Consider the following 19,824-nt stretch of genomic DNA (forward strand, 5'->3'; position numbering starts at 1 on the left):
GTACTTTTTTAATTTACCGGTATGTATGCTTTTATTTTCTTTTTCTCCTAGGTCTTATTTTCGGGGTAGGTCTTATAATAGGGCAGGTTTACAAAATAGTGCTAGGTTTTACTTTCGGGGTAGGTCTTATTTTCGGGGAAACACGGTAGATGTCCTTAATTCAGATTAGCTGGTATTAATTTATTGAAGTCAGACTAGTAAAAGCTTATCTGTGTCTGGTTGCCATGGTTTACGACACAATCACGGCATAATCACATACTACACTTGTTAATGTACATAGATAAGTTGCTCTGCATGTATATTTTTACTTGATTTATAATAATGGTAAAATGCCTTTATTTCTTGTAGAGGTACTAAAGGAGTATCAAAATAACCTCTGGCCTGGGGGTCCTCTAAAAGCATGTTCCAGTGAAGCTGGAAATGAGGAAGAAGAGTGCGTGAGCAAGTTTTCAGTTGTGTTCAGTGACCCTGAGAGCACAGAGGAAGAGGATGATTCCGATTCAGATCAGTAAGATAAACACTTTAAGATTTGTTTTTTGAGTGTTGTGTTTCTATATTTTAAGTAACATTTTAATCCAAAGATTTAAGGCTGGACTTTGGTTCTTCACAAAGATATTGCGTTGATGGTCCTACAGATGTGTGTGATTGCCAAATTCTCAACACTTTGGGCCTGATTTAACAAAGCCCTTCAACACTTTTAGGAAATTTATTTCAGGTTAGCTGGATCACCCAGGTTAATCGATGAAAGTGCATCTTCTACAGTCTTGGAGAGCCTTAATTAATCAGGGCCATTGTGTAAATTTGCATGTAGAACCTTGTAAAATCGTAAACAAAATGTCTTATACTTAATTATATACCTCGGGTGAAGTTTGTTAAAGCAGGTTATTCATGACATTTTTCACATTATATAAAAAGCTATTTAACCCTTCTCCGCCGCAACTGTAAAGACTGAATGGGGGACCCACAAATATGCCAGGAGGCTTTGGGCTGCTTCTTTTGCACATGCCAAATGTTGGGCATGTGACAAACAGGCTTTCCTGGAATATAAAAAAGTGCTGATCCTCACGCATGAGCAGTGTGAGATCAGGTGACCTAAAAAGAAAACGAAGATGGTAATGCCAACTGTCCCGTCTGTGCCATAAAGAAAAAGAAATCCAAGACGGCACACGATCGGGACTTTTTGAAAGTTCTGCTAAATTTTTCTAATGTCAGTACTTTTGTCTTCATTTTTGATTGAGTGTGGAGGATTAGAACACCTCTCAGGTTTTTATTACAGTTTATTCTCCTTCTGCGGAGATTCGTCCTCTCAGTTTGTCCTAGTGACCAATTGTCAGAAGGCGTCCAGTTGGTGAAATGAGAAAACAAATTATACTTTTGCCACCAGAACCGGAATGGAGGGAATCTTTCAATAAACACACTTATTATGGTGACAACTACAGGGGATTTGACTTACATTTAGGACATTTTCTCCCACTTCAAAAGAATCTCCCTAGTGGGATCACTATAATTCAGATCTTGGACACAAATGAGAAATCTCAACAGTGGAAAAAAATGGCAAGAAACAAAAACAACATAGCATGCTGCATGTATTACTTAATCTATCCAAAATGAAAAAAAAAATTTTATTTGAATAAACTTTAGCTTTTTAAAATATGACGAGTTATCATTACCAAGGCCAATGTACAGCTGTTTTGCTTAACTTTACATGGTCACTTCAATAGCACCAGGGATGTCAGACCTTTTCTGAAGGCAAATAGTAGACTTCACTGTGCAAAGTGATCAGAACCCATGTCTTCGTGCCTCACCTATCATTGTGTCCCACGTGCATTCATAAATTTAGGAAATATGTAGGCCAAGAAGCCCTGACGTTGTCATATTGTGCGTTGGCATGTATTACAGTGTTGAGGACCCAAATACAATGGTCCATGGGGATTGGAAGACATCCTGCTCTGTAATGTTTGTTCGGGAACATCACAATAGTTTAAATTGATTTTCAGTTTTGCAGAATTGAAGTTGTGCCTTTCTTTTATAGTAACTATATTTCAATACCTGTAAAAGTAATCTTTAGTTCACAAGGGCTGGCGGCATTCTGAGCATTTACAAAAAAGTTCCTTTTAGTTGAGTTCCTGTGTGTCACAGTAACCTTTACTCTGTGTACGCATATGTATTGTTTTTAAAAAATACTGCTCTTTGCTTTGTTGTTCTGTGGCATAAAGTATAAAAGATAAATTGATTAAGATGTGACTCACAGCAATATTAACAATTCACTTGGCTATAGAAAAAAAATCTGCTTTTTCTAAACACTGACATTTATAACCGCTGCATAAGCGATTTTCTAATTCATTGTTAATACCAATCACTTTAGTCTGCGACACAATGAAAAACTTGAACATCATTTTCTTTCAACTGTGACATGATTGTGCATATTGTGTACAGAATACCCTAGAAATCCTATTCCCTGTCTGCTTTTCCTAGAAATTGCAAATAGTGTAAAGTCGAATTGCAGACATCTCTTGTAACAGAAGTTGCATACTTAGTAAAGATATTTTGTGAAGTTCTTGGCTGCATAAAGTGAATTTTAGTTTTTAACTTGTCATATTACAACTCTGGCATGGTAATAATGACAAAGGCATTCCCTACTTTTTACCAGTTTTTACCAGTTTATTAAAAGTGCTGCCAAGGCTTGCATCAGTACCCAAAATGCTCAAACAGGTAAAACATTTTTTTTTTTTTTTTAATTTTTTCGAATCATCGAATCATCATTTTTTTTTGTGGTGTGTTTAGGAAAACTAAAGGAAAAGGAACAAAAATTATTCTGTTCAGCATTATGATTCAAGTATTATGTTAATACATTCCTAAAATAACATCAGGAGTTTGACTGGTTGTTTATAAAACCAACCTATGTGTTCCATAGAAATAAAAAAAACTCTCTTCATTCTAGAGCAGTGTTTTTCAACAAGGGTAGAATAGTGTTTGTCAACCTTTTTAATATGGGGGAACCTGTTGAAATAACTTTCAGGTCTATATCCACAAGTCACAGTATATTAGTGCGGTGGTCAGTAGGAAGAATATATCTTAAGTCCACCACATTAATTTACTGTAAGTTGTTGGAACAGCAAGTTTAGCAAGAGTTCCCTGAAGACCAGAAAGTTATTTCAAGGGTCCCCCCCATAATAAAAATGTTGAGAAATGCTGCTATGGTGCAAATACATAATTTATGGTAAATTACCAAATATATATATAGTTCCCCTTATAACAAATGGCTTTTTTTTTTCACCTTTGTACTTATTTATAATCTGAAACAAAAAAAAAATGTCTTCCTCTGTTCCCCTTTTATTGTGAGATATGATCATAGCATAATAAATGCAAAAAACAGTTCATGTGTCTTGTTTGCTTTTCTATTGATGTTTTATACTTCAGGGAGGAAAGTAAAAGATTTCACAGCAGCCTGGAGAAATTTCTGTCTTTGCTCACAGAAAGGCGTCTTCAGCGGAGACAGTCCCCCATCACCATGGACTTTATTGGAATTGAGTGCTGTATAGTTGCAGCTCTTACCTACAAGAAGTCTGCAATGTAAGTCTGTGAATATTTGTAACAGCTTTATAGGAAAGTAACTGATTTTTCTAGTGACTATACATTTTTGGTTGTTTTTGAGATGCCTGTTGTAATGTTATTTTTTTCACATAACTTTGCTATTTTTACATGTTCAATGGTCCATATTTTTATTGTTTTGTTACCAGTTGGTATTATCCACTAGAGAAAGCTCTGTGTTTAAATTCCCATTCCAACTTTTTTTTTTTTTTTTTTTTTTTTTTACAGCTGTTGAAATATCATATGACTTTATAGTTATATATGACATATATGACTTTTTAGGCATCAGGGAGTGTGAGACAGTAAATCACAACCATTGTGTAGCACAAACTGAGTATGTAATATCAATTATGGCTGCCCCTATTTAACATTTTTAAAAGACTTTTAATGTTTTTTTGGGAAACTCATAGGAATACAAAGTATCTCCAGAAACACAATTTGTGACATTTACATATATTAAACAGATGATTATAAACAATAACAGAAACAATACCAGAGAATTTTTATTGCAGAACACAAAAAACATAATTGGCCTGATTTATTAAAGCTCTACAAGGCTGGAGAGGATACACTTTCATCAGTGAACTTTCTGCGAATCAGTAAACCTGGAATAGAATACTTAAAGATCGTTTGCTATTTGTTAGCAAATGTTTTCAATCTTGGACCAGATCCATTTCAGGTTTGCTGGATCACCAAGGTGCACTGACGAAAATGTTCTCCAGCCTTGGGGAACTTCAATAAATAAGCCCCAATGTGTGCTCCCTGAGAACCCAACAAAAATGTATTATTAGTGGTAAAATGTAGGGTGAGGGCAGGGATCTGCTTATCTTAGTAGACTTCACAAGAATTCATCTAAACTTCATCAAAAACGGTTGAAATCTGGGCAGTTGCAGGCAGTTTTTATATGTAAAAACATTTTTGAAATTACACATAAAGATCAAATTTTACAAATAGACATTACTTGACACCTGCCTTTATACATCCAGCCAATCAACATCATTTGGCTACATTATATCATCTGTTGCCATGAATGACTGCCTATGAGAAGAGACAAGAGTTCTTTTAAATTTAGGACATGTTAAAAAAGATTAGCAACTGCTCTCACAAGAAGATTAGTAATTACAATCACAAGGAAATGTTAATATTCTACCTAAAGGAAATCATTGTCATGTATACACATGAAGTCGATCTGTAGGATACATTTTAGAAATTAAATCTATCACCAGTTTAAAATGTCATTACAGGGTATTTAGAAGTAAAGGTAAAGCTGCAGCATCCTTCATGAACTTAGATAGTATGCTTAATAATTACAAGTCAGTTTTGAAATTATGGAAAGAGACAGTACTTTTCACCACAGGTACAGCCAAAAACCAGGTCTGAATATCCTTTAATCGTAAAATCTGGCAGACGGGTAGACTGTATATTTTGCCTGAATGATACCCATGGTTTCACCCATACACATTTGACTTTGGCTATAATTCAATGATTTGCCACAGCCTATGACTAAATCGCTATTCCATAACGTTTTTACTATTGGCAACCTTTATGATATTTTGCATTTGCTTAAGCTGGTTCTTCCATTGCAGGACATCCCACATGATTTAAGGAACTCTAACTGTAAATTTTTGTATATATATATATATATATATATATCTATATATATATTGTGCTATGTTTTCTTATTGTTGATAATTTTCCCCAGATGCTTACACTTTCTATGGTAGAGGGTATGCCTCACCCCTCCCATCGGCAATATGATGTACTTACATGTTCCCTTCATAGGCCTGACTCCCCATTGCAGGACACACACAATAATGATTTACACGGATTTCAAGAAAAAGAACAACCTGAGATTTCAAGAGGCTCATAACTACCTTTAAAATTCCTTTAGATGAATTGCTGTGCTTGTTTTTCATGTGTTTTAGCTGTTGTTTGGTTTCATGCTGTTTGTGCAGACCTCAGCCATCCACACCTATTATGTTTTTCCCACCTATGTCTCTCCATGTCCCAACCTAAAACCATATTGTAAAACATACAGTGCTTGTGTTCCCTGAACAAAATATAAAAAATTGTGGTTGGAGGTAAAACAGTTGGACGCCTAGGTTGTTTTGTGATTGTAAACACACATCACCCTGTCTTCAACTACCAAGCTCCCAAACCACGTTTACAGTCACTTCCTTTCTTGGATAATTATTTTACATTTGCTGTAAATGTATGTAATAGTTTATTGAAGCATGGTAAATGTTATATATTAGGAATTAAATACCGATACACTTTATAACATATTCAACTCAAATTGAGTCTCTTGATCCACATTGCCTTTGCTGCTGAAGGTCCTCTTGTACATCATTAAACTAAAAACATGTGTGAAGCCTTAGTCACAATACACAGTAGAATATGTTCAGGATGCTTACATTCTCTGTAGAGTTTATCAATCTAGTTATTTTTCTCACTGGTTAGTGACTTCTTATTGGCTGCTTTACATTAAAATGTGCAAGTGACTTAAGGGTTCCCCCTTACACAGTTGTTTTTAGCCTCAACAAGAAGACATCTGTAAAGAAACTATGCAATATTTTTACATAATAGACTGTCCAGGTTTGTTTTACCTTTAAACAATTTTAAGCAAAAGTAGAGGTAACTGATTTTTGTTATACACTGACAAATGGACAAAAATCCTAAAAATATTGTGTTTTTTAAGTTTGTTTGTATTATTATTTACAACACTGTGTTTCTTATTTTTTAGAAGTAATCATTTGTTCTGTGCACAGGAAATGGATTATACAGCTGTGTTTAGAATAATATCAGGGTGTTTATAAAAGTGAATAATGCTCAAAATCTTTATGCTAGCTTTAATTTCCATGCATGCAAATGCATTGGGAACACTGCACATTTTTTCCCAAATAAAAATATGATGGAAAATGTATTACATTTGTGTTATTCCTTTACGGAAAGCGAAAAAAAGGTATTTTGCTGTTCAAAAAAAGCAGTTTCTTCATTCTTCTTTACAAACTCAAAACATTCATTGTATAAATTGAAAAATATTTCAAGAATTTACTTTCCTTTGATTCGCGGAACTAATAATTAGTTGTATAACCACTGTTTCTGAAAACTTATGCATATCGGTGTTGTACTGAGTCAACCAACTTCTGGCACCTGTAAACAGATATTTCAGCCCAGGATACTTGGGAGTACATTCTACAATTCTTCTGCATTTCTTGGTTTTGCCTTAGCATTTTTTATTGGATTAAGGTCTAGGGATTGGGCTGGCCACGCCATAACTTCAATCTTGTTGGTCTGAAACAAAAAGGTTTCTCATTTATTTGTGTTTTTAGGGCCGTTGTCTTGCTGAAACAACCATTTCAAGGACATTTTCTTTTTGGCATAAGACAACATGACCTCTTCAAGTATTTTGATGATCTCAAACTGATCCATTATCCTGATCCTGGTCTTGGTGTGCCATAAATAGGTCCAACACCATAGTATGAAAACACATTCCCATATCATGATGTTTGTGCCACCATATTTCACTGCCTTCACTATTTACTGTGACTTGAATTCAGTGTTTGGGGGTCGTCTGACAAACTGTCTTCCGCCCCTGGACCCAAAAATAACCATCTTGCCTTCAACAGACCACAAAATGTTGCACCGTGTCTTGTTAGGCCAGTCAGTGTGTTGTTTGGCAAACTGTAACCTTCTCACGTCTATTTTTTTCAACATTGTACTTCACGGGAGCTTATCGCCGATAGCTTGGCTTCACATAGGTGTCTTCTAATTGTACCAGTACCCACAGGTAACTTTAGACCTTATTCCTATATTCTTAGACCTTCTCTGGTCATTGGCTGAGTCTTTGCCATTTTAGCTATTCTTCTATCTATTTGAATAGTAATTTTCAGTTTTTTTCACTTCTTTCTGTTTTTGGTTGTCACTTTAAAGCATTTGAAATAATTTTAGCTGAGCAGCCTATCATTTTCTGCACTTCTTTATGTTTTTTCCTCTCCAATCAACTTTTTCTTCAAAATACGCTGTTCTTCTGAACGTTGTCTGGAAATGCACTATAACCAGCATGTACAACATTTGCTGCCTTCTTTCCTTCAATAAGGGTCCTAATTGACACATGTTTTATCAAAGAATGAACGATCTCACTAATTAACTCTACACTGCTATTTTTTTTTTTTTAACAGCCTAATGTTCCATTTTCCTCACTTTCTGTAAAGGAATAACACAAATTTGATACATTTTTCTTCATGCTTTTATTTAAAATAGAATGTGCAGTGTTCCCAATGCTTTTGTGTGTATGGAAATAAGTAATAAGAATTTTAATTTTTATTCACTTTTTTAAACACACTGGTATTAATCTGAGCACAACTATACTTAAAGTTATAGCCTTCAAGGTTTGTCTGCCAACCTCACCTAACCTCTATTTTATAGCTGACACAGTGATGACACCTTTCAGAAAAATACCTATTGGTTAGGGATCATTAGCAGAGACCAGGATGTGTAAGTGACATTGCAGTCTTATAGCCAGGAGCATGTACAGCTGCATCCTAACTGTAAAGTAAAACACAGATTACTGTTCCCTCTGCATGGGGCATCATCCTGAGAAACCTTAACCTATAAAATATTGTCTTGAACTTGTAGTACCATTAAACTCTTACTCTGTTTGTATAATACAATAGCAAGGTTAAACATTGAGATCAGTGTTTCTAAATCAGGGTTCCTCCAGAGGTTTCTTGGGGTTTTTTTGAGCTATGAGCAGATCAGTTTAAGTGACCCCTCAATGGTCTTTTTGGATATCTGTAAAGTTGGTATTCCCCCCACTAATCAGCAATATAAGAAGCATTCTTTCCACTTACTACCGCACTACCATATTGTGAGCTGTGGATATATTATTCATAGCAGGGTTCCCCCATGTTAAAAAGTTGGAGAAAGGCAGGTTTAGATTATTACAGAGTTAGGTGTCATTTGCATGATGTTGTATTATACTAAAAGAGATAGAGCAGTGATAGATCAGTAAACTAACATTAACATTATGTGACAAATTTTAAAAAATCTGATATCTCAATATCTTTCTATTCATCTTCTTGCCACATCATCTTCCAATGTAACTCTGTTACTTCCTTGCATTGTCATGATAACATATGCTACCAAGAAAATTGAGGCACACAGCGAACACTTAAGTACTCTTTAAACATAATACAAAATACACTAAAGCCTTCATGCTAGGTTTAATTTCACTGTCTTACTTGCATAGCCTTTTCTCTTGTAGCATTATGTTTGCTAATAAACAACAGGTGCACAAAAAACTGTTAAGGGGTCACCTTGGTTTGGTTATTATGTAAAACACTCCATGTTAAAGCAAACATCTTGTGTACACATTATTGTACGTTGCTTGATACCACTTGTGCTATTTTGACTCTGTAAATGGCACAAGTGGAAGACTGCCATTACTTAGCTTTGCTTTCTTCATTCATGTCTTGGACCATCTGCTCTTGTTTAATGATCCTCCCTTGAAGATGATGCCAATTTTCTTTCAGTCAAGACACTACAAGTTGATTTTTTGCTATTCCACACCATCTCATTTATAATATTACAATTCACTTCACCTTAAAATGGAACTAAAGAAAAAATAAAAAAATTACACTTGCCTCGTCCAGGTTTCCTCCTGTGTCCCAGTGAGGAAGAAGCACCTGGAGCTGCCATCTCCTTCTTTCTTATTGCTTCTTCTGCCTACGTTACTCGATTTTGCACGTCACAGGCGTGACGTCAGGTGACGTATGCTGCTGTAATAGTAAAAAAAAGTGCCAATCTCACTGCACATTAGTGAGATTGAAACTTTTTTTTTTCAAGGATTGAAAAGTATGCACAGAAGGAGATCAGGCAAGTGCAGAAAGCGCAGCCCGTAGCCTCTTGGGATATGTGATGTAGGAATCCCAGGAGGCTCTGCACTCCTGTTCAGTCTTTACCGCCACGGCTGGAGACGATACACTTTCATCAGTGAACCCGGGTGATCCAGCAACTTGCAATGAATCTGGTCCAGGATTGAAAACATTTGCTAGCAAATGGATTTTAGGAAATCTATTCCAGGTTTGCTGGATCACCCAGGATTGTGGATGCAAGTGTATCATCTCCAGCTTCGGAGAGCTTTAATAAATCAGGCCCTAAGGGTTCATTCATGAATGTCATATTTAATCAGTTAGCAGATTTTGGATATTTTGTATAGTAGTTTTATGTCTGGCAGTTTATTAATTCAGTATTCACATTAAGCCTTTAATGCAGGCATTTCCTTTTGTAGCTGACGCAACAGAATCTGTCAGTGGCATCCATGAAGCTGGCTTATTTCTTGGTTACCTCTGAAAATGAAGCTGCTTCCTAGAGTAAACCTGCTCACCTGTCATTCTTGGCAGTGGGTTTTGGACATCTTAGAACATAATGAATTGTGCACATTTAGTTGTACCATGCATTTCATAACTGGTTTCACTACCATGGCAAATATCTTACACACAATTGTTATGTAAAAACAAATATTTGTTGGAAACATACAAATTCTTTTGCAATGATTCTACCAAAAAAATTCAAGATGTGGCAGCTACGGTACATTAGTTTTTTGTAAGTACATTTTCTTCATGTACATAAAAATATATCTTGATTATGTCAGAAATTTACTGTTCTTTACCTTTTTGTGTCTCAATTTGCCAAAATGTTCTCAGGTTTCATTTTAGCAATCCTCTCTGTACTGTAAACTATTTATTTTCCAATGTAATCAAAATGGCGGGAGGGGGAGATGTTAGCAGTACAAATTAGAACAGCTTATATTGACAACACTTCTCCTTCATTGATACACTATGGTGAGTGACAACTGTCATCTTAGGACAGGAATTGTATTATTTGAAGGATCATCAGAAGAAAATAAGGGGGGAAAGACCTGAAAAGAGAACTAATGTAGACACCACATCTGGGGAAAATAAACCGCAATATATCACATTTTTGGGGTTTATATATACTTTATATCTTTATGAGATGTAGTGGACTTGCTGATTTGCTCCTATTTCCACATTGGCATCCATTGAAATAAACAGAGACTGAAACAGACGCATTTCAGGCCAGGGCTTTGTTAGGACTGTTTTGATAAAAAGGCCTAATGCCACCATTTAACCCAACATGGCATAGGACTTTAGTTCTCAAACAACATTTTGTCCCACTACAGGGCAATGCTGGGATTAGTAGACTTATGCTTTCTGGTTTTGGATACTTCATCCCACTAGGCCTGGCCAGCAACAGAAATGGCCAGCACTTATGTTAAGATTTAGGGGGCCCGAAAGCATGTATGGGTAAACTACTTTAGATAGGTATTTAATTCCTCTACATGGACATGTGACAGATGTTTTTAGATTTTCGATGACAGTGGAAATACTCCTAAGTATTACCAAAAAAATGTAAGTTATATTAAAAATGAATGAAATTTTGAGTAGTGTTTGAAAAGGATTAAAAAATGATTAAAGAATGATAGCAAAATGGATTTCAAGGGTACACTCAAAACTGAAAATGTGTTTAGCGTTAACAATCTGTCATATCAAGACTCCTAAATCCTGCCATTGCAACAGGCGATATCATGGTTTACATCCTAATTATGAACACCTCTACCACAGGCAGACAACACAGTGTCAAAGAAGAAGTTAGAAGTGGCAAGATCTGTCCTGTCAGTACAGGATCCTTTATCTACTGCCTTGTCTTTCTTTAAGGATTAGAATACAACATACAGGCATACTATATACAAATAGAATCTTTATAAAAAAGAGTTTCCTAGAATTTTGCTTTGTAGGCCTTTAAAGTAAATCTGTGCCTAGCCTATATATGACAAGTCAACAGGTTCATTGTAATATGGACCCGTGCAAAGGATTACCTGTCCTGTCCCTTTTAATCAAAGCCAGTTACACAGTGATACTACAAACATGTAAAAAAGGGTATTTTGTTTCTTAATATTTTCTTATAAGTCCAGGGCAAGCACAGGTAAAATGTATTGTTTCGAGTGATATTACACTGTTCACTAATGTGCACTAATATTAACAATTTGGCCATCTTAAATTTGCCAAAAATGCTGCAGGAATCAAAGGCGCTAGTTAGTAAAATATATGGTTCCGCTGCAGTACGGGCCTGGCAGAGCATTAAAAAGGAGGAAACCCAGCATCTGGTGATGTCCATGAGTTCCAGACTACAGGCTGTCATTGCCAGCAAAGGGTTTTCAACCAAGTATTAGAAATGAACATTTTATTTTCAGCCTTTAATTGTTCAATTACTTTTGAACCCCTGAAATGAAGTGAATGAGTAAAGAAAGGCTTTAGTTCCTCACATTTTTATGCAATCTTTGTGTTCAACCCACTGAATTAAAGCTGAAAGTCTGCAGTTCAACTGCATCTGAGTTGTTTCATTTTAAATTATTTGTGGTAATGTACAGAACCAAAATTAGAACAACGTTGTCTCTGTCCAAATATTTATTGACCTAACTGTATAACAGAGGTGTTTTGGCTAGAAAATGATTGTATTTCTTTCAGTCGTTTAATATGTTTTAAACAGAAATACAAGAAATAAAGTCGTGTCATTTCTACAAACTTAAACTTCTGACTGGACAATGAAAAGCAGCATCACCCTGAAAAGGAAATCTCACTACTTGCTGTTTTTTTTTTAATTGTTTTTACTATTAGGATGCTGATTGTGACCTTATTTGTTTGCATTTGATAATCACTTCCCTCCCCAAAGTGCTGCTAAGATGACTGCAAAGGGCTCTTGTCAAAAAACATTGACTATTCATTTTATGAATTTATATAGCACTAGCATTTTGTGTAGACCTTTACAAAATCCATAGTCATGTTACTAAGTGGCCCTAGGAGGAACTCACAATCTAATGTCCCTTCATTATTTAGTCTAACTTTTTGGAAGGAAGCCAATAAACCTACTAGTGTAGTTTTGGGATGTGGAGGGAAACTTAAGTGCCTGAAGGAAACTCACACGGCTTCCATACTGTGTTCAGGACAATGTTTGAATTTGCTAGCCATTGTGCCACCATAGTTTTCTACTGTGCAAGAAAGTTTATTTTTCCTGTGTCTGGGGAATTTCCAATTACTTGCAGTCATAAATGCAAATCAAAAAGTATGAAGGAGAGTTTTTAAAAAGTCAAAGTCAAAGAGGTTCAAAAGTCAAGTTTTGCAATCACTTTCTGTACCAGAAACAATGATACCAGAACAAAACAAAAGATACAATTTCCTCTTTAGAAACAAGGACTACAATATAATCCAGACCAAGATTCTAATTTTTTTTTTCAATTTCTGTCCAAAAAGAAAGAAACATTGTTTTGACTTAACTTACACTTTATTGCATACATAACTGTATTATTACATAATGGAGAAAAAAGCTGAGAAAACCATCTACTTCAGCCACCACTTCGAAAGACAAGTAAAATATAATAAGTTGCATCTTTTATGCTTGGATTTACATACAACTTAGGCAACTTTTTACTAATTGGAGTAGGAATGATTGAGTTACAGTAATTAAAAATTTAATTTTTAGCAGCATTCAACAAATAGGGAATAAAAGACTGCAATGAAGCCTACTGTACTGTACCAGACATAACCTATTGGCCGAGTGGAAGATAAGCTAAAACTTTTTGAACTAACTGTAGAGTTATCCTTTGAGCAGGTTCAAAAACAGCATAGAAATGATTGTGAGTTATATCTGTGCATTTTTTTCTAGAACGCTATGCCACCTGGTAATAATATATAATTGTTTTTTTCCTTGGTGCTGCTAATGAAGGAAACACTAAAAAGAGTAAGTATTTTAATTTTCTCCTCTGCAGGGGTTTGGTTATTAACCATCAGACATAATCATAAATACCCTTACCCTTAATACTCCTCTTCTTAAAATCCTTCCATCCTGTCCGCAGGGGATGTAGGTGCCATGCACTAAAGATATACATAAAATAGAAATTCTTCTATTCAATGCTATATGCTAATTGTGTTCTTAGCAAGTGGTCTTGTTAGGAGTACACCTCTTGACTTGAACCTATGGACCACAGAATTATGTTCAAAAAATGTAGAGAAGGTGCTCCTCAAACTCAACATGTGGTGGCATATAAAAATCTCAGCCTAAGAATCTCATTAGTGTAAATGTATTTATTCAGGTAATTCAACACTCTTGTTTTTCCCTAGATCTTTAGTTTGTCTTTATACCTAGCCTAAACATTTGAAGTTTTAGGATTTCAGAAACATTTAGAAGGCTGCTAAGATCTGAAAACATAGATAAAATGAAAATGTGGGGGATGAGCTCTTTGCATAAACTTATTAATAAGGATTAGAAAAGCAAGGTGTATTTATATAGATCCAGGACTTGTGCACGGATAGTTTCTAGCTATGTCAGTGTAGGTCAGACATGTCAAACTGGTGTTTTACTGATTGCATTGACTCTCTTTCTCCTTCTTTGTGGCATTCCATCTTAAAAATTTAAAAATACAAAACTGTCCCTGACTGTTTTCTAGTTAACGCATTGCCTTTCATGAGATTATTGTGCAGCCAAATTCTTCATAAATGTCTCATGTCTCCTTTCTTTGCAAATAAAGATTAGGTTAACGGTTTACTGTAATGTTCCACAGTCTCCAAAGTATGTGTGGTCCTTAGTAAACATAACCTGGACTGCCATTGGCATAATGTGCCTCACCCTAGAAGATTTTGTCCTCTTAGTTTAGCTTTGTTGAGTTTAGCATGCCTAATGCAGAAGGACAAATTCAGGGTAATCTTATAAATATCCTAACTTTTCAAAATTGTGGATGTTACCAAAAATAGGATAAATTGTAAAACAGTTGGGGACACCTCTATCCTTTGCCATTTCTTGCCTATGGGGTGAAAGGAGGATGTCCATTTTTAATCCAGCTTGGGGGAGCAGTATGAAGGCGCTAAACTGTAACATTTCATTTATCCAAGGCCAGGTGCTAGACTGTTGTGAATACATTTATTTGTGTCCAGTGAACAAGAATGAAGATTATATGGAAAAGAAACACACAGTATTGTTTTTGAATCCAACAGTTGGGGAGTACAAGTACATCACTTTCATGTAAGTTTCATCACTAGCAATTGATTGAAATGACAACTCAACTTGTACATGAAAGAAAAGAAATGAATATTTGTATGTTAAAAGATGTATTTACTACAGTTTATGGACAGTTTGTTTTTTGTCTAATTTTTCTAATTTCTAATATTGATGTTGTTTTGTAGTCACCACACTACACCCACCATAAAAGTTGAAAGACCCTTCCTAAAATACCCACCTAATTTTAAAATAGTCTTTTATCCTGTTTTGTGGTACTCATAATCCAAAAAAACAAAGTGTTTAATTATTCTGTAACACTCAGAAAAATGAGCAGAAATTATTTCTGTACACCAGCACTTTTACCATAAATAAATGACCATGGTACTAAACTGAATATGTGTTCATATTCATGTAAATAGGTGAAATGAAATATAAAAAGAAAATAAATACAACACTGCCAACTTTATAAGTAATCATTTTTTATTTAGATCTGATTTAGTCTAAAGCCCTTAGCCTTAAAGAGGAACTAAACCCAGTGGATACTCATCTATCCCTATTCCGCTGTGGGTATCATCATCATCTTCTTCCTTGTATCATCATAACCAGTTTTGACAGATGTGACGGCAAACATACTGGTAAAAATACTTATTGCAGAAGTAATATTAATATCGCCTGTCCCTTTCTGAAATGAAACCCTGCCTAATGCAAATTGTTTAAAATGGAAGTTCCACATTATTAGGAAAAAGCCCAGTAGCTTGTAGCAATCAGTAAGAATTCCTAATACCATTCTTCTGTATACAAATTTACATAATAGATAATGGTACCTGTGAATAAATGTACTACAGACATAGAACACCTGAGCCTTTTACACTTGAATCAAGGTATGTTAGGATATTGGTAGGCGCCTTCTGATCCTAACTGAAATTCTTTTTCTGAGCTGGCTTGGAACAAGATTAGAAATACTTGCCTTAAATTCTCTGCTTTGTTTTTAATGCTGTGTACCAAATGGGGAAATTCATCCCCTTTATTTGTCCATTGTTCCAAAGACAGAAACTTAGGGCAAAACACAACATTTGAATTGTCACCAGAGCAATAGGTAAGGGAACAAATTCTCCAGTGAAGGACTCCTTTTCTAGAGACAACTCTCTCACATTAAAATTTTAGTTCATTTGGAGAGAATTTCATTTCATTTTACTCTGTTGTGTCTTTGGGACTTGAATAAGTGGAAATCTTCATAGTGGGGAGACATTAAAACATAAGCTAACAGGGGTTTTAACCATCTACCTACGATAAACAGGATTAAAAACAAAAAAAAAATTGGCTGTACATTATTTTGAATTTTAAAGTATGCCTTTATTAAATTGCAGTTTTTTCTGATAACACAGAAATTCAAAAATAAATGATGCCCCTAAATTATTGTTCATAACCTCCTTTCCATCTTCTCAGTACCAGCCAGCTGCTGTTGTACACCCTGAAGTGATAAACGGCCCTGTAGGTAACCAAATATCCTAAAGTGTCCTGTGGTTTGTGGGAACTGCACCGCAATCTGCTGTAGCTGCATGCAAATAATAGTCCCAACCTCTCCCATTAGGGTCACGGTTGTACCTATGGCAGAACACTACACATAACTGTTGGCTGAAAATGGCCCTTAGACTTGCTGCAGTGCAGTTTCAGGATCAACTATGTCCTTAGGGTTTTATATCTGGGATATGTTTATTTCTCTAGGGATTGGACTTGATGGTCTTATGTAGTAAAGGGTAACTAATAAATACTTCTTCCAGCCTGCAGTACACTGATGACAATCTCAGTCTAAGCAGACTGGACTGCTTGGAACTCAAGAGCAAGACTCAAGGCTGTTCATTAAATATAGGTCTTTTATTTATGAAGCCTTATGTAGTTACTAAAAGGTCCACCTAATAGATACCCAATATTAGTTAGGCCTTCCACTGCAAATCAGTGATCTCCCTTTTATAGGTTATAATATATCACACTCCTAAAGTCAGTTCCTGATTTTTCTTTTAATGTGAGGTTTTGTTTTCTCATTTCTCCTGGTTTATCTGTAGCACAGTCAAAGGTAATCCATATTTAATATCATTCTATCCATTCAAGGGATTAAGGAGCTATAAATATTGTGTGTCCCAAGTGTTTGGAGCCCAGCGCTCCTCTTCATTTTATTCACGGTGAGCGGCGGTCAGGAGGAAATTAGCCGAGGTCTTTTCATCAAGCTGAATAACATCCAGAGACTCATTTTAATTTGAAAGCCGCATCCCACCAAGTAGGCTTATTTTCCTACAGTCTAATTTTAACCTCCGCGACGGCGGCATAAATTAAAACAGCGTTAATGACACCAGATCAGATCTGATAGAAGCTTTTACTGTGCAGTTGCTTTTGTGAACTTGGCATCTTGCAGGCAGGCGACAAAAATGTCTGTGATTGTTACATCTCAGAGAATAAAAGTGTCTTTCTTTTGTGATCTGATATTTCAGTGTCTTTGTGCTCAGCCATTCAAAATGTGTGCTGTGGTTGCTTATGATATTTTTAGGATACAGGATAATATCTGATATTTCTTGTCTACACTCCTATTATGAAGTTTTTATATGTGTGTAACAAGTATTAAAGGATATTTTCTAGTTGGTTATACCAGCTTTTTTAAGAAGTTTTAAGTTGTTTATTATATGTCTAAGTTGTTTAAAAATAATTTCCAGAAGGATAAAAAACCCTCTTCACAGTGTATCTAATCTGTGTTTTTATGTTTGCCTTTATTTTTTTAGCATTTGATCACATGACAAACACAGTCCCAGGTGTTCTTTCTTTTTGTTCTGTAGTGTGGCAGAATCCAGTCCAGGGTGCTTGGGTCGTTTTCTGGTGACATAAATGGGGCCCAATAGGCTGCTATGAGTGTGCATCATCAGTTTCACACAGCAGTCTTTTTGGGGGTCTTGGAGCATTTTACCATGGCGTGACGTAACAATAATGGGAAGAAAACCAGTCAACTGTTTAGTCGAAATGGAGAAGAACGTCCAATCATTCCTTAGAATAACTTTCCAAGGCTAGCCATAAGTACATGGATGAGCATACAGAACTAAAGATAGAAAAATATCTCTCCTTCCTTTGCCATATATCTTGACCTACCACAATTTTCCAAGGGTTGAACATGACACATTTGTTGTAATAACCTTTATTTCTTCTTTTGTTCATCTTTGCATTAATGTTTCAGGAGCCATACAAAAACAGCATATAATTTTGGAGCTCTGCAGCTTCCTTTCCTGTGTCCCAGTGTATGCACATTCTATACTCTAAGGCACACCCACTGCTGTGCTGTAAGTAATTTGCATTATTTTTGATTTGCTTCTCCATTATCATTGATTTGTTCATTCTCCTTTAAGGGAACTCAAAGTCAACACCATGGCTGCCTACTGTGTTACCTAATGCTGCTGACATTCTGTCAGTTAGAGGTAGCTGTCAACCTTTTTAAACCCCATTAACTCTGCAATAGATACTTCCGCAATAATGCAATTTAGGTGACAGGCAAGTGTGTTCTAACTGCTACATTTTCAGGTCTCTACATTACCTTGTTTCTGAGAAATTGGGGTTTAAAGAATGTAAGCAGTTTATTATGTGTAGACCCGCTTTTGGGGATCAGGGAAAGGAAGCAGTCGTTTGACGGGAGGGGGGGGGGCAAAGAAATGCCATCCGTCATTACCATGGCACCCTAGGCAATGGCCCAGGTGACCTTATGGAAAATCTGCCCCTGAATGTCACCTAAAGACCTTGTCTGTATAACTAAGAATGCTTTTAACAGCTATGTGCCTGCAAATGTTGCTCCAAACTCTAGCATCAAAAACCCACACATGGCTTCCTTCACAGGTGGACATGGAACTAGTTCTTTCTATATTACTATTTTTCAGTGGTTTTTCCCTGAGGTTACCTTGGTTATGTTTCTATATCCTGATAATCTATTGGAACTTACTGTTTTGATAAAAGTTTGAAATGATCTCCCTGTTTTACATTGTGTTCAGCTACAACATCAATTTTTCTATAATGAGATTATGCTGATTTATCTGCATTTGTACCTACTTTAAGATACTAAGGTGTCAAGAGAAAGCTATATATTTTGGCTGTTACAAAAGCAAGGCCAAGAGAGATTTTTGTGTAGAAAACAAATGTATTTTCTCATGATCTTCAAGTAGATCATAATCTCATATGTATCCAGTAAAAGACCATCTTTACATCTAAAAGGGGGCCTTACATATATCTGGTAATGCTTATAGGTTATATTTTTTATAAAGTATGATTTGTTTTCCTAAAAAGCAATACTTGCATACTCATTGTTGTAGGCAGAAGACAATCTGCTGTCAAAAGAAACTATCCTTTTTCTCAATGTAAGCAAAATATTTCTCTATCGCAGTGGCTGTACTTTTACAGTGCAGTAAACACACCTAGCATCTGTCAGATGTGGCAGAGTAAAGACTAGTGGAACAGGACAAACTTTGTTTTGTTGTATAAACTGTTTGCCATAAAGTGAAACAATGCACCACCAACTTTAAAGAAAAAAATAAGATTCCCTTATGGGCTCTTTCCAACTGGATCTGGAAAAATTATTTAACATAAAATTGGTTTTTATGATTGTGGCTTCACTGAGAAACCCAGAATTGCCTCTTTTGCCTCTCCCTTGTTAAATAATGATATAGCAGGAAGTTACTGGCTATAAAACTGATTAAATAAAACAAAAAACTTTATAGAGCCTAGACATTCATTACCTTCTGGGACAAGATGTGCTTTGATATGCAAAAAGAAACAACTGCAGACTTTGTTTTGGTCAATAAATAGTTACAAGATGCTACAGATCAGCTCAGCTCTTAAGATCACTCACAACACCAGCTGTGTTTAGCAGAAGATTTCTTCTGCAAGTCAAGCAAACTGCCCCCCTTTCAAGCTTCCATCCGCACATGAGCGAGCAGGGAAGCCCCGTTCATATCTAGGAGTCATCCGTATGTCGGATGTCCTTAACTTGGTACAACCTGTATATACATTGTAAAAACTGTGAATATATATAAAAAGATTTTGGGCCACCACAGGCAAGGTTGGTTATCTGTTTGTTTCACAAAGTTTCATAGCTACCCTGTTTCCCCGATGATAAGACACTGTCTTATTTTTTTT

The 19,824-nt window shown here is 35.8% G+C and overlaps 1 protein-coding gene across 1 annotated transcript in view; it reads left to right on the top strand.

The window, feature by feature from the left end:
- LOC140338498 (uncharacterized) overlaps nt 1-19,824 on the top strand; it is a 153,772-nt gene that overhangs the window by 70,926 nt on the left and 63,022 nt on the right. Inside the window, exons 4-5 of the mRNA XM_072422737.1 lie at nt 349-508; nt 3,421-3,573. Of these exons, the coding sequence (XP_072278838.1) occupies nt 349-508; nt 3,421-3,573 (313 nt within the window). The remainder of the gene's footprint in view (nt 1-348; nt 509-3,420; nt 3,574-19,824) is intronic.

Source organism: Pyxicephalus adspersus, chromosome 9 (assembly GCF_032062135.1).
Source record: "Pyxicephalus adspersus chromosome 9, UCB_Pads_2.0, whole genome shotgun sequence".
Classification (NCBI taxonomy): Eukaryota; Metazoa; Chordata; class Amphibia; order Anura; family Pyxicephalidae; genus Pyxicephalus; species Pyxicephalus adspersus.